The sequence below is a fragment of the Aulostomus chinensis genome, chromosome 3 (genome assembly GCF_037954235.1).
Source record: "Aulostomus chinensis isolate RoL2024-O1b breed Wild chromosome 3, RoL_Achi_v1.0, whole genome shotgun sequence".
In the NCBI taxonomy this organism is placed as follows: Eukaryota; Metazoa; Chordata; class Actinopteri; order Syngnathiformes; family Aulostomidae; genus Aulostomus; species Aulostomus chinensis.
Genome location: NC_141322.1, coordinates 29,469,852 through 29,484,400, shown reverse-complemented (window position 1 = coordinate 29,484,400; position 14,549 = coordinate 29,469,852). Strand labels below are relative to the sequence as shown.

The window sequence follows — 14,549 nt, the reverse complement described above, 5'->3', positions numbered from 1 at the left end:
CTGCCATTTGCAGACTTTATAGGAGTGCGAGCTCAGGGAAGGACGGCGTGACGTGGTCCATGCCGTCTGGATGTGTTCTCTGTTCGGTGTCAGCAGCTCGCAGCAGCAGTGCAGAAGCGTTTCTTCTAGGTAGTTGAACAGGGACCGGAGGCGACAACGGCCTCGTCCCCCCCTGGACCAGGACCAGCTCAGGACCAGCTGGCCTGTGGCTCAGCTGATCGCAGCTCTACACACACACACACACACACACACACAACGTCTACATCAGAATATAAATACACGGTCCAGAGGGACAGGATTGATGAAAAATGTCTTTTATTGGAAATGAGTGTGAAAAACATTGATTTGATAGTTAATACAGATGGAAAAACCTTGATATACAAAGAAACCACTCTGATTCAAGCAGGACAACAACACGGACGCACCGGTCACGAGTACTGCTGCCGAATAAGAGAGGCATGAGCTTGCTAGTGTGTGTGTGTGTGTGTGTGTGTGTGTGTGTGTTAAGGCACTGTTGGCTCCTGTGGATCAATCACAGCTGATGATCATTAGCCACGAAGTGTCATCAAGTCTAATCAGAGAAGGCTTCAAGACCCAGCGAAGGCCTCAGTTCACGGTTCAATCCTGACACGAAGACTCGAGAGCTTCCCAAAGGTAGAATTTGTTTTGGACTAATTTCCTCTAACGAGCTCCTCTGATGACTAGGACTGATAGTTTTAGTTGTTTTGAAATCGGCAAGAATCTGGGCTCCAGCTTCCGTTCGTGGTTCTCGTTGGACCTCATGTTGATTATTTTTGTTGAATTTTACAACCTGAATCAAGTTAATGTGGGAGTGCTGTTGGTGGGCGTCGGTCCAACACTGCAAATACTTCCTAATCAACCTCATCCAGCTGTTGCTGGAATTAAACAAGCTTTTTTTAAAAAAAAACAACAACAAGTGAAACTTCAACGTTTCACCTTGTCGCTGTACTAATCCAGTAGAACACAGTAGGCTGCATCGCGCCTGGGCCTCTTCAGCCGACCTCCTTCACGAGAAGTCAGGCGTCCGTCGAACACCGCCAGCGGGCGGAGGGGATTTCAGGCGGAGGAGCTTCGGCGCTGAAGGCTTCGTTTGCTGCTCCAGAAAACTAAAAACATTTCCAGCATTTTGCATGTTTGACCTCAATTCTAGCAGCAAATTAGCCTCGCATGCAAAAACTGGCAGCACAAAAAATAAAATTGTTTCCTGTATGATATTAAAAAGCAAATATATATATTTGACTCACCGTACAACACTATTTAATATTTACAATAAGTATATGGACAGTTAAGTACTTGAATAGTATTCATTAATATACTGATAATTAACTCCAAAGAAAATAAGTTTAGGTGAGTTGTGAAGTCGCAGATTTCCACTGAGTAGCGTTATGACTGCCATGTGACAAACGCAGCAGAAGTGCTGCCATCCGATCCGCTGTTATTGCTTTTCTTTGGTTGTTCTTGACGATTCACAAAGATCCCGACACGAGTCGACACCTGCGTGACTTAAAACATCAAGACAGAGGCGAGAACATCCGCAGCCCCAGAGAACATTTAAAAGTGCGTAGAAAAATATGGAACTGGGCTGTCGGTGCATGTTGTGGAATCACGAGTGCGGCGGCGCCGCCGCCAGATGGGTTTATAACCACAGAAACATTTCATCTGTGTTGCACATCATCAGGTTCTGTTTTGGTCAGATATGATGCAGATTAGTTGAAGTAACTGTTCAGCATGTAGAGCTCGGTACTGCAGTTCCAGGTCCGCAACAAAAGTTGTGAAAACTTGCTGGCGCTGGTGGCTGAGGAGGGCTCAGAGGAACACAGAGCAGAGGAGCAGAGCCTCTGTAACGGTGCCTTGTTGCCCTCTGGTGGCCTTTTAGTGCTACCGCATTTCAAGCACTTTGATTGGCCCCCTGAGGCCACAGGTTTGGTACCAAATTAATTTGGTTATCAGGAACAGCAAGAATGTGGTGCTACTGGCACACGACTTTCTACTTGTGTGACAACCAGAATCTTCACTATGACAATCAACTTTCTAGAGTTCCTCTCCTTTTTCTGTCTCCCCCTCTTTCTCTCCACCTTCTCCAAACACCCCCCCCCCCTGCATTTCTGCCAAAGCCATGTGACTGGGCTGCACTTGGAAGTACATAATGGAAGCCGTCAGTTTTCCACGACGCCGTTTCAAAGAAAAATGCACAGCGCATTTCGTGGGAATCTATAACATGGCGTCGAGGGTGAGTCTGCAGCACAGGAGCTCCTCACCGACATGTCGGAACATGTGTGTATACGCACATGAATGCATGTGCACACACGGGTGAAACATGCAGCGATGGAACTCTGTCCTTCTAAAAGGACGCTCCCTCATTCAGCTCCTGCAGGCGTTCAACAAACATCGTCTATGTTCGGAGTGTTCTAGAACATTGATGAGTCTGTTGTCAAACAGGTCCATGTGGTGACTGACTGTGATTCCCAAAGTCACAGAGGAGTTCAGAACAAACCTGAAGGGAAATGAACTCAACATTTCTAGAAATGTGAGGGGAGCAAACAGATGTTCCATACATCTCCCTTTCAAAGCTTCTGTATGTTTTAGCTCTGGTGTTTCTCCATCTTGTACTTTCCTCCTGAAGGAACCTGAGGGGATTTCTGAAGTCGTCTTTGCTTGACAGGAACGTCAGTTGAACCAACTTGTTTCACACCCAGAGAAACGTGAGTGGTGCGTTCAACGTCCCTGTGATTTCTGGGATTTTTTCAGCGGTTTCAGTGTCAAACGGTCAAAGCTGAGCTCAGGTGCCGTCACGTCTCGACAGGTCAGCTGGCTTTAGTCCACGTCCCGTCCCAGCAAACGTGCTACGAACTCAGAACACAAACATCTGCTTCTGTTGTTGTAGCTCGTCTGTCCACCCATTTGTCCATCAACCTGTCTGCGGTCAGGTCCCCCTCCTCGCCGCCTCCTCCCTCTCTCTGTCTCTTGGCGAGGTCACTAGCGATAGCAAGCGCTCCTCCTTTCAGGAACCTCACAAAGTTCTCCCCCACTAGCGGACCCATGGCGTACATGCCCGGCCCGTCTGCAGCCACCACCTTGTTCGTAAACGGGTCCACTTCAATGGGGTTCCTCCGGCAGGTGATTGGCTCCTTGGGGTTGATGCCAAGTAGACGCCCGTTGTCATCCAGAAAGGAAAGGTTTGGGTGAGCCCCGATCAGAACCAGCGCCTTGGAAACCTGGACCACTGTGTGTTGGCCAGAGTCTGACTGCAGGACACACTTCCGGTCAGGTCGGAATGCAACAACTCGGTGGCGAGGGAAGCTGAGGTAACCGGGGTAAGAGGAAGAGGATGAAGATGGAGGGAGGAAAGGAGGAGAGGAAGGGGTGAAGTGGTGATGCAGGTTCTGAGCACGGTCTGGTGGAGTTGGAACCGGCCGGTGCTGCTGCTGAGTCATCATCTGGTGAACCTGGAGGCCGACGGGAAGGAGACTTCAGGTTAGATGAAACTAAAACCTTAAAACCTGAAAGCCCTCATAAATCCTGAGTTAGCCCTCCAGCTAGTTAGCCTCACTGCTCCTCACATACTTGGTCTTCGCTTGCATGTTGATCATTTCCCCTTCAGTTGACTTGGCGCATTCAAAAGCTCCGCCAAGTCTCAGCTACATGATTTAAGTCTGTATTTACAGGTATAAAGAGACCTTTTTGGTTTAGGAACGAGTTCACGATGCTGGCTTTGTGCGCTTTCTCCCCACAGGGTCCGAAGGATTCTTGGAGCAATGGTGAGTGTGTGGATTTGGAGCGTATGCTAACGTTTCCCTCAGCGGAGAACGGGAACCTGCACATCGATGGCCTGTGTTCCACCAGGAGGTCAAAGTAAGCGAGCAGAACCGGGCTACGTGTGTCCTGAGATCTAAGGAGTCCGAGGTGATTCTTCGATGAAGTGGTGGCGACCACCATGATAAAACTTTACTTGTCTTGTCTTTCAAGAGTTTAGATATTAGTAAGATTATAAATTCATACCGATTATTACTCTCACTCTCTGTTAAATACTGCAAACATCCATGTCCTCGGCTATCCAGCACTCCTCACCTTGTGGTACTCTGGGTAGAGCATTTTGGGCAGCTGGTTAAAGATGAGGCCCGGGTCGGTGACAGAACGTCGGAAAACATGGTAGACGGGCGTGTTGAGATGGTGGGCGGCCAAGACGGCGTCAGCGGCTGTAAGACCCGCCCCTACGACCAGCACGGGGTCCGAAGACTGGTCGAGCTCTCCACAAGAGATGGCGGCCTCCAGCTCCCAGAAGGAGTGGCAGACGAAGGGCAGGGACTCGCCCTCCGCCCCGAGCCGGGCCGGGATGTCGTGGGTCCCAGTTGCCAGCACCACATTGTGGGCCAAGAGGGAGAAAGGCACCTCCTCGGACACCGACGAGCCATCTAGCAGGAGGAGGGACAGGTGAAGCCTGTGGTACTTTGACAACACACTCCATCATGAGTGGGGAGTGTTTCCATTCACTCTACCTCCTAGTTCATCCCCCTCTCGCCGCTGCTGACCATTCACTCTCCAACAGGGAGGCGACCCCTCCTGGTTGCCAGGCTGCCTGGTTACTGAGGTGACGGTAGTGCCACAAGCAAAACTCTGCTCCAGGGACATCTGGGAAACGTAGTGCTGGTAGTAGGAGGCTATTTCTGCCGGTGTGGCGCGGTCGTTTCGAACATTTCTGGAATGAATGACACATGAGTGTCGTCATGAGGCAAATTATTAACTGACAAACAAGCGTGTGACATTTCACCTTGAAGGAGAAGTCGCTATCTAGGAGTGGAGTCCAACAGCAATATTTCTATTTGACTTTTACAGTACATGCTAATAACCTCCCATCAAAGAAAACTGGTCTTGTTTCAATACTCCAGGTCCTTGGCTACTGTATGTGTAACCTGCACAAACAGCAGGCGTGCGGGTCCACGTTCACTGTGGTGCTTTCCTCACAAACTGACCTGCGTTTTTCCCTCATCCAGTCCTTGAGTTTGAGTCCAGGAAGCTCCATCCAGTTGGCTAAGCTCAGCGTTAGCATGGAGCCCTCCATAGCCTGGAAACGGCACAAGATCCCGAGCGTTAGCATCTGCAACGACCTGGAGGCGTTTCACAGCTCGGCGCCGTCCGTGACATTTTTACTTCGTCATGCGAGGTAATGAGCACACGGGATGGGAAAACTAAGCATGTTTACACTCATTTTCACAACGTCTGCTCAGTAAATTTGTTTAAATAGAAGCAAAAATGCTAGACAGACGTCAGACTGACCCCCGTTGCTGCCACTGATACCCATCCCGCAAGGAGTGGCTTTGCGTAATATTGATTAAATAAAGTACAAATGTCCAACGATGCAATTCTTGGATTCTTAGGCAAGTACTGAGTCAAATGTAAAAAAAAAACAACAACCAGTTGTTGGAGGATTGAACGCTCCGGCACACAAGAAACACCCAGAATTTTAATTTTGATATTTAAATCAACTCATTATCTATTATTCTAATTTTACTTGAAGCAGAATACTGAAGGGATACTTTTACCTTGACCATCTGGGTGTTTCTACTACTACTTGAGGACAGGAACTGTGCACTTCCACTAATTTTCTCAAAACTCTACGGTTTTATTGCGGGATTACTGATCGCATCACTTCCTCCTCTATGTGAAACAAGTTTCATTCACCTCCCGTCCGCCCTCCATAAAAATGCACTTCCTTCTGATTAGCCAGCTCCCGGAAGCCCATCGAGGGCAGCTAACGTTATCTGTGCCTGAAAGGGCTGCTAATGACAACAATGAAACTTTGAAAGAGTCAAAACCATTCTATGTGTGTCTGTGCTTGGTGCGGCCATATCACAGCGTCACACCCTCTTTATCATTAGACATGATTTTATTTAATGATATTTTGACTCTATTTTATGTATTATTTGCATGTTAATTGCTTGAATTCATTGTGTCCATTTGCTTTTATTCTGTTTTGATCTGCTGACGGGGGGCTGGAGCTTGTGAATGTGCTGTGCACCACCACTGCATCTTCACTAAACACACTAAGAAACAATGATCAGTAACGTGTAGGTGATTATCAACCCCAGCTACGTACATGCCAGGCTCCCCCAGGGGGCCCTTTCCCCAGCACCAGGTGTGGGATGGCACGCTCTGGCTCATATCTCCACGCCAATGGCGAGGTGTAGTCCAATCCAAAGTCGCTGTCAGGGAGCAGCAGCGAATCAAAGAGCACGGCCACAGGATTCGACGAGCGTCCCTCTAACCCCTCACACAGGTACTCCAGATCCTGGAGGACAGGAAGCTCCATGAAGCGCGGTGGACGAATAAAACTCCAACCTTTCAAATCAAAAGCCCTTCAATTATTGGAATCCCGTGCGTTACCTGCTCCAGCAGCGAGAGGTGAGGCTGCTCCACCAGCTTGCCATGCAGCAAAGGGTTGGGGTGTGACGCCTCGCGTGACACGTAGGGAGTGTAACCCGACAACAGGTAGGACAGACAGATCCCTGACGGGCCGTTGCCTGGGAAACACAAGGAGAACGAGAGTGTTGAGTTTCCGGAAAGCTGGCGGAGGCGGGCGCACACGTGACCTTGGTGCAGCCCAGAGGTGCAACTGTTTGCCAACCGCACTGCTGGACGTGTTCTTGCGTCTGTTTGTCAAGGAAGGCCTCCTTTTACCGGCTGCTTTAATTCTGGACTGAGTAAACGCAGCAAGAACACGCGCGACAACCACGCCACCACCTGCTTGGAACGCCAAATCCAGCAGGAGGTGAAATAATTCTAAAACAGGACAGTAAAACTACCAACAGTCTGGGTCAACGAATAACCAGGGACCGAGTCTGCACGTTGGAAGGGTTCATACGAACTCGTGCACCGAGCCCATGACTCAGCACACACAACGATGCAAATGTGGACGCGTGTATCGCAGGCTCACCGCGAATAACTGATCCTCACGCGCTTCAACTCTTCTTCTGTGGTTACAATAGTCTCCCCACAGATTTATTGCCGTGTAAAAAGTCAGAGGGACCGTAAACAAACACTCGTGATGAAGAGCATCATTAAGCCGTAACACAGTGGATGTTGACATGTATTTTTCTAAAGCGCGCAACACGACGTCCAACACTCGGTGCTGTAGTCGTTATTGGCGTAACGGCACCTACGCCGCTCTGCTGTGCTATGATACGGGCAGCGACAGTCGAAACAACCCAGAAACCATGCGATGCATGACATCAGCGGCGGCTGCTGCAGTCAATAATTCCTACACGTGACCGGGTGACGGCTTGTCGAGTTTTATCTCGTGGCATTCATTTTTTTGGTTCTTCCTTTCTCTTACCTCGTTGCGCAACAACACACCGTCAGCCATCCAAACCAACTCCCAGTCACCACACAAACCGCTTGAAGCGGCACAGCAGAGTTCACGTCTTACAAAACCTGCTCTTGAGAAACTTTTGTTTGATTACACAGAAGTTAAGTTGTTTTCACCAGCCTGCCCGTCATCGTGACATGATATGTCAGCAAAATCTTGGCTTGGCGCGATGATGCCATACCGCTCTGCCAGACGCTTCTACACAAATGCGGTTCAGCCACCAGAACTGCCCCTGCAGCTTCTGCTGCCAGCTCAACTGCAGAACTGTCAGCCTGTGTTTACTTTAAACAACTCAGCAAGGCATACTAGCAGTGCAATAGTTCAGACTTGCAGGGTGTGTGTGTGTGTGTGTGTGTGGGGACTATTAATCCACACAGATGGAATCAATCCTCCAAACTGTCCAACTCCATCTCATGCACCACTGAGACGTGAATATTTATTGCATGCTGCTGCGCAACAAGAGTTAATCTGTTAATCTGATGCGAGGCATCAAAACAAAAAGTCCTGGTTGTGCCAGCGTCAGCCGCGTGAGTGAGGCAGCACTGCGTAGCATCAGGACGCTGCCTCATTCCAATCTAGTGATATGAGAATTGCCAGAGTGCTGCACTAAGCTAGCACGGCTAGCGTGACCCTCGCTGACCAGCAGTGCGTCTTCAGTAAATGTTCTTTCATGTTCAGCCCTGGGAATTCTGAGCAGACAGTAGTACCTGAAAGCAGCAAACCACAAGGAGTGAGCAGAGTCAGCTCAGACTACAGAACGCTGAAGTGGAATGTCGGAGGACTCTTGAGCGCCACCTGTCTCTTTATTCTTAAATAAACAGTGAAAACAGTTCAAACTGCCGCTGTGACAACCCCCCAAGCCAAAGCTGGAGTCATTTCAAACCCTATTAAAACATCCTTTCTTTTCCTTCCTTGGAAATGTTGCCCGGTTATAATTTTTTCTAATGCTAATTTGTGCTTTTATCATTAGCCGTTTTTCCATTTCCCCTAAAAAAAAAAAAGTCAGAAGAAACCTACAGCTGCTGTTAAAATGCTGCAGCGCCGCTTATCTTCACCTCTCAGAACTGACTTCCGTTTATCTACTTGTCTTGCTCCTGCCATTGGTTGTCACGGTTAGAGAAGGAGCGCCGGAAGCACGCCGTGTCAATAAAGGACCGTCCTCGCTGAGGCAACTGGATCTTACCGATTATCACCACAGGCAGAATCTCTCCGGGGACGATTTCTTTATCGTGAAGCGCCATTTTGGCTGAGGAGAGAAAAACAGTTGCGTTAGAATCATAGTTACGGTCGCCATCGCTGATAGAATCGCTCGCTATCTCAGACTGAGCGAGGGTGGCTTAGTTAATAATTACCAACTTCTGCCACCAGCCAGTGTTCACTCAGTATATTTCCACTAACATCTGACATACAATACACACACACTTCCTCTGACTGACCTCACAGTTTAACATAGCAACATGATCTCAGATAAGGAAGGTCCAGGCACACACACTCTCACACACACTCCCTCTCTCACACACACTCCCTCTCTCACACACACAAACAAACACTCTAAAACTGGCGCGCAACGAGAGCGCCCGCAGGGACAGGTAACCAAGTCTAAACGGTTTGGATGATTTACTTTCCAAAGTAAACACAGGAACTCTTAAGTGCTTTAACACAGGAGGAAGCATTTAAACAATTTTTTTCATTTATTCAGATTCAGAAAACTTTATTTATCCCCATGGGGAGAGGCAATTAAGGGAGCAGGGAGCGGTACAGTTGGTTACACAACAACAACACAACAACATACATAAGGTAAGGCAAATTTAACATTTCGAACCTTAAAAAAAAAAAAAATTTAAAATGCGCTGGCCTCTACGAGCCTCTGCGAGTCGCTGTGATTACCGACACAAACAAACACCGGCTGACTCCTGCTGTTAGCGTCTGACACTGAAAAACACATTCAAAACACGTAGCAAATTAGCGATGCTGCTAAGAAGTATTTTTATCATCAAATATAAATGAGCCCCCCCCCCGCTGATTTATTAACAAATGTCAGAAAAAGGTTGGGAAAATGTGATTTGGCCGCAGTGACATGTTCAAACAGCTTCGTCTCATCCAGCACGCCAAAGCTAACGGACCCTTCATGTTCGGTGACAAGAGACCAGAAGCTGGTAGACAGCCTCAGTCAATGCAAGATCCAAAACATCAGGACTTACATACAGCACCTTTAAATGAGCCCTTAAACGAGACAAACCTGACCGGAGGCTACATTTTGCAACGACAACTGTTTAAGGATATTGCGACTGGTGCCATAAAAGTGAACTATATTGTACCTATCGTGCTGTAACAGCCAGCCTGACTGGAAGCAATTAAACCTGCAGATGAAAAACGCAGAGAGGATTTTATTTCCCCACCACATTGAGAGTTTCTCCGTCTACACTCCTCCTGACTGAATCCAGCTGAATGCTGGGAAACGTAGGAAGAATTTACTGTCTACCTGCAGATACAGTGAGACCATTGTGGTGTCATTCGTAGAAGTAGGGATGGGCGGGGTGGGGGTGGGGGTGGGGGGGGGGGCAGTGACGCGCAACAGCCAGTGTCCTATGCTTCCAACTATCTGCTGAGTCATGCTTACACAGACAGACAGAGAGAGGGGGAGAGAGAGAGAGTTGAGGAGAGGACGCACAGGAGACAGGAGGGGGAATAAGTGAAACGGAAAGTCAAGAGACAGCGGGGCTGATACCAGGAGAAACACCAGCGGGGAAAAAAAACACAGAAAAAAAGGACAAAAATGAGCCAGAGGGGAAAAAGAGACCCTGATGAAGACGGTTATGCAACAGTTGTGTAGAATTTGGTGGTGAGCCAAGGGGCCGGCCCGGCATGTTACATAGCTAAAGGTTCTGCTGGAGCACAGATGTATACACACACACACACACACACACACACACGACTACACGCAGCGCAAATGACCCAGATTTCTTCCTGGAACTTGAAATCATAATTGGCTTTCTCTCTTTTGTTTTTTTTTGGGGGGGGGGGGGGGCAGTGCAGCTGCCAAGAGGAGGTAACCATCCCCGACACCGGAATGCGACTTACTGTCAGGGAGGCTCTCTGTCTCATAGCTTTATTCTAGTGAAACACGTCGCAATTTAGCCCTTTATTACAAAGCAAACAGGTGGTGGCAGAACCCAAGACACTGGTAACGGTAACGTAACTGCACCTGCAGTGGTCACATCATTCCTCCTGACCTTGGTTCGTGTCCTTCTTTCGTTCCGAACTTCTTGGAAACTCGGGAGCAACTCGAGAGCCTGTCTGAACGCCACTGCCAAATCCAGAACAGCAGCCGGGGCTCGAATGTTCCATCAAACCTCCCCGGGCATGAAAGCGGTCATCTGACCATGGGAAACGGGTTTTTGTTGCACGGAGAGATCGGGCCAGATTCAAGAACAAAACAAGAAAACGCACTCCTTTTGTCGCAAAGATCAGAACATCTCGTGTATCAGACGCATAGACGGTTGGACCAGAGCTGCTACATTACAGTAAAAAGTCGGAATCACTGTTTGGAAACATGGCGTTCATCTGGGGCGGCACGGGGGAGCAGTGGTCCTCACTGTGGCCCCCAGCAAGGTTGTGGGTGGAGCCCTGGCTGGAGCACGGGGTCTTTCTGGGTGAGTCTCCATGTTCTCCCTGTTCCTGCTGGGTTCTCTCTGGTACTCCAGCTTCCTCCACAGTCCAAAGACATCAAGAGGGGACCAGGTTAATCCAGACTCTAAATTGACCGTAGGCGTGGCTGGGAGAGCCAATGGTTGTCTGTCTCTATGTGTTGGCCCTGCCATGGACTGGTGACCTGTCCAGGGTGAACCCCGCCTCTCACCTGAGGGCTGCTAGGACAGGCTCCACCCCCACCACCCTTAACAGGAATAAGCACTAGAAAATGGATGGATGGATGGAGTTCAGTCTCCCTTCTGTTAACAGGCTGAGGTGTTAGCATCAACTTTTTATGACTGGATATTAAATACTTCACACGGTCAAAACCAAAGTGAAAACATCTTAAGAATTAAATAAGCACGTTTCCAAAAAAGAAATATCTTGTGAACTTAATGAAACACGTAAAACAAGTTCATGAAAACCAAACCACCAAAACAGGATATTAGTCAAGTTTCCGTTTGACTGCGTTGAATTTCTTCCCGTATTTACTTCACCCCCCCCCCCCCCCACAACTGTCGTTAACTCTCAGGTTAACAATCAAAGGCACATCGTGGGTTCCTCACCATCGACTCCGTCCTTGATAACGGAATTGCGTAAACTCCCTCTCTCTCTTTGGCTCAAATTCTTGAATCCTGCAAGTTCTGCTGTTTGAATTTTTCTGAGGGGAGTTGCCAATCCTGTTTTTCCACTTAAAAGTTTTCGGCTGAATTAACCGGCGTCGCTTCGTATTTCAGTGCTCTGTTGGTGTGAGTCGGCGGTGAAGCTGCAGGAGTTGGTGAACAAACGGCACCAACCTTCTACTTGCGCGGGTAATTTTAAAAACTTGTGATGAGACGAGTGAATGACCGGGACGACCCGTCAATCAGCAGGCTTCCCCTGAGTTTCCACCGCATCCGTTTGTCATCTCTGACCTCAGGCAGCACCGCGGCGAGCCCGCGTCTCAACGCTCCATATGGCGCCATGCCGACGTTCTCCCGAGATCATCCCACAGCTGATTGGTCGCCTGCTGTCTGGGTCGGCCTGATAATGCTAATGCTAATGAGATTTTAATTATCTGCGCGCTGAGCAGCTGCTGGAGGGGGACATCGTCCAGGACTCAAGCAGTTTCCTTATTAGCAACCCAGAAAGGGCAGTGGGAGAGCCGTGTCTCCTCCTCAGACCAACCCGGCGTGAGGAAATAACTTTAGTCTTCCAAACTCAACAGACCCGCCCCCTAATTTGAATGGGCTCCTGCTTCTTACTTCAGCCACTTCTGAAGTATTTACAGCCCATAAAAACGGACCGGAGCCGCCCACCACTCGTAACCCCAGGAGAGGGGGGTTTGTGTGGAACCTGCTACACCAGTTCCGTCTGAGCTGCACGCCGTTTTCTCCTAAGAAAATCCTAATCAGGGCATCAGTGCTCCCCCACTGTTCACGCCACCGCTACTCCCCACAGACATCATCAGCTGCTCCGCATGTCCTAGGGAAGAATAAACAGCTGCCGCGTAAACGAGTGAATTCAAGATTCAGGATGTTTAGTCGCTCCGTTCTGCAAGTACGATGTCAAAGAGTTTAATCACTCACGATTAGCCATAAACCGCAAAGAGGCTGCAGGTGGATACCGGCTTGTTTTAGCGTGTCAAAGTGTTGGTGCTGACGGCTGATACGAAGAACGCTCTGCTGCTGCTGCTGCATTGCAGCTGAGTTCCACCTTTCCACATGCAAAGGGATGCAAATGAGTCTGAGACGTGGGTGCAGCACGGGTGGATGTGCAGCTCACTCAGAGCCTCAGGACTCAGGAGGGAGGAGCTGGAGGGGGAAACACGGCTGCAACATCCCCAGAGCAGCAGCATCGTCAGCTCTCTCTCTCTCTTTTTTTTTGTCAAAAAAATTAAATCAAAATGTGACCAATGTCAGAAGAATGGGGGAAAAAAATCCCTCTGACTTTCCCATGGCTTTTTTTCTACACCATTGAGCAAAGTTTTCATGAGCTAACATCCTCTGAAACCTCAGGTTCCCACAAAAATAAACACGGAAACCAGCGACAAAACTTACCAGCTCCTGTTTAACTGGGTTTATTACTCCCAAGCTTGGAATTCCCACATTCCCCGACCACCATTCCAGGCTTTCCCATAACTCTGAATGATGGAACTCATAATTACATTTTCAATATCAACCACAACTATTTACACTTTGTGTATTATTCCAAATAGTAAGCCCCCCCCCCCTCAACAGTAGGTTTGTTTGTTTGTGTTTATCATCACGGCTACTGTCTACTCGCCTTTAAAAATATATATATAAATAATGTACAATTATTTAACTTTTTAATGTAATGTAAGGTTAAATTAATCATTCAGTTTAAAGCTTCATTTCATTAAATGCAATAGTTTTATTATAAAACCCGGGGGGGGGGGGGCTCCCGGCGTGTGACCGTTCATGTAACCGGTCAGTGGGTGTGCTGCAGCCTCCCCCCGGCCGCCGGTGGACTGAGTGAGTCACATTTGCACTCCCCGTCCCCGCTACCCTGATATCAAGCTACGTAACGGGAGAACGAGTTGACTCCAAGCCAGCACCACGCATGCGCAGCTTTATTCGCGTCGGACCTGCCGTTCGACACAGATGAAGGGCGACTCACCGACGTGCCTCCCCCCCAGGGCTGATGAGAGTCTCCGAGTACCGCGGGCAGCGGAGCTTTTTCCCTGAGCCGGTCTTCCTCCGCTGGTCTGGCTCCTTCTCCTCCGCCTCCTCAGTCATTCATTCGCCCTCCTCTTTGTGTGCGGGGCCTCCGGCACACGTTGTGCTCCCGAGGTGCGGTGGCAGCTCGCAGCGCCGTACATTCACAGATTATATACCGTTACGGGCTGTCGGCTTGCCGGCCAATCAGAGGCCACCTCGCGGCTGGCTCCCCCCGCCCACCTTCGGTGTGCGCATGCGTAGATCACCAAAAGAGGAGGAGGAGGAGGGAGAGGCGCGTGTGAGGCGAGGTGTGGAGTTTGGTAACAAACGCGATAAATTATGTGTCGTCGTCGTCGTCGTCCCCCCCCCAAACGCGACGGCGGGGGGGGGGGGGGGGGGGGGACATAATTTATCGCGTTTGTTACCAAACTCCACACCTTTATATTGATAAAACACCACTGGGGGAAGTAGTTTTACTCAAGTGAAGTACCTAAGTAATGCAAAATAATAATGGTAAAAGTAATTTAAAAGGTTTTTTTATTTTTTATTTTTACTTGAGTATTTTAGGTCTGAGCAGACGTGGTACTTTTTACTCCACTACGTTTTTAAAGACAATTTTGTACTATTAATTTTTTTTTTTAACTCCACTCTATTTATCTAAATTACTTTGAAGTTATGACTCTTCGGTGTAGAAAACATGATGATGCACTTTCAAATTCAAATCCAGGGCAGCACAGCTTGAATGCTTTTTTTTATATATATGTTTATCTAGTTATTTACTGTCATTAGATTACTACTTTATCAGGGTATTTATT

General features: G+C 48.6%; 1 protein-coding gene across 1 annotated transcript; it reads right to left on the bottom strand.

Annotated features, from left to right (window-relative positions):
* Positions 1-316: 316 nt before the first annotated feature.
* osgn1 (oxidative stress induced growth inhibitor 1) lies at positions 317-13,908 on the bottom strand. The gene is made up of 8 exons (XM_086200263.1): positions 13,694-13,908; positions 8,568-8,630; positions 6,403-6,539; positions 6,116-6,307; positions 4,992-5,083; positions 4,518-4,717; positions 4,090-4,433; positions 317-3,467 (listed from the first exon to the last, which is right to left on the bottom strand). Exons 2-8 carry the CDS (start codon positions 8,623-8,625, stop codon positions 2,865-2,867), a joined length of 1,626 nt encoding a protein of 541 aa, XP_086056389.1. The 5' UTR covers positions 8,626-8,630; positions 13,694-13,908; the 3' UTR covers positions 317-2,864.
* Between the last annotated feature and the right edge of the window lie 641 nt (positions 13,909-14,549).

Bases quoted from the DNA above. Each gene is read 5' to 3' on its own strand.
- osgn1 (XM_086200263.1), bottom strand. From the start codon at position 8,625: ATGGCGCTTCACGATAAAGAAATCGTCCCCGGAGAGATTCTGCCTGTG. The intron at 6,308-6,402 runs GTAACGCACGGG...CCTGTCCTCCAG, and splicing joins ACCTCTCGCTGCTGGAGCAG to GATCTGGAGTACCTGTGTGA. The intron at 4,718-4,991 runs GTCAGTTTGTGA...CATTCATTCCAG, and splicing joins TGGATGAGGGAAAAACGCAG to AAATGTTCGAAACGACCGCG.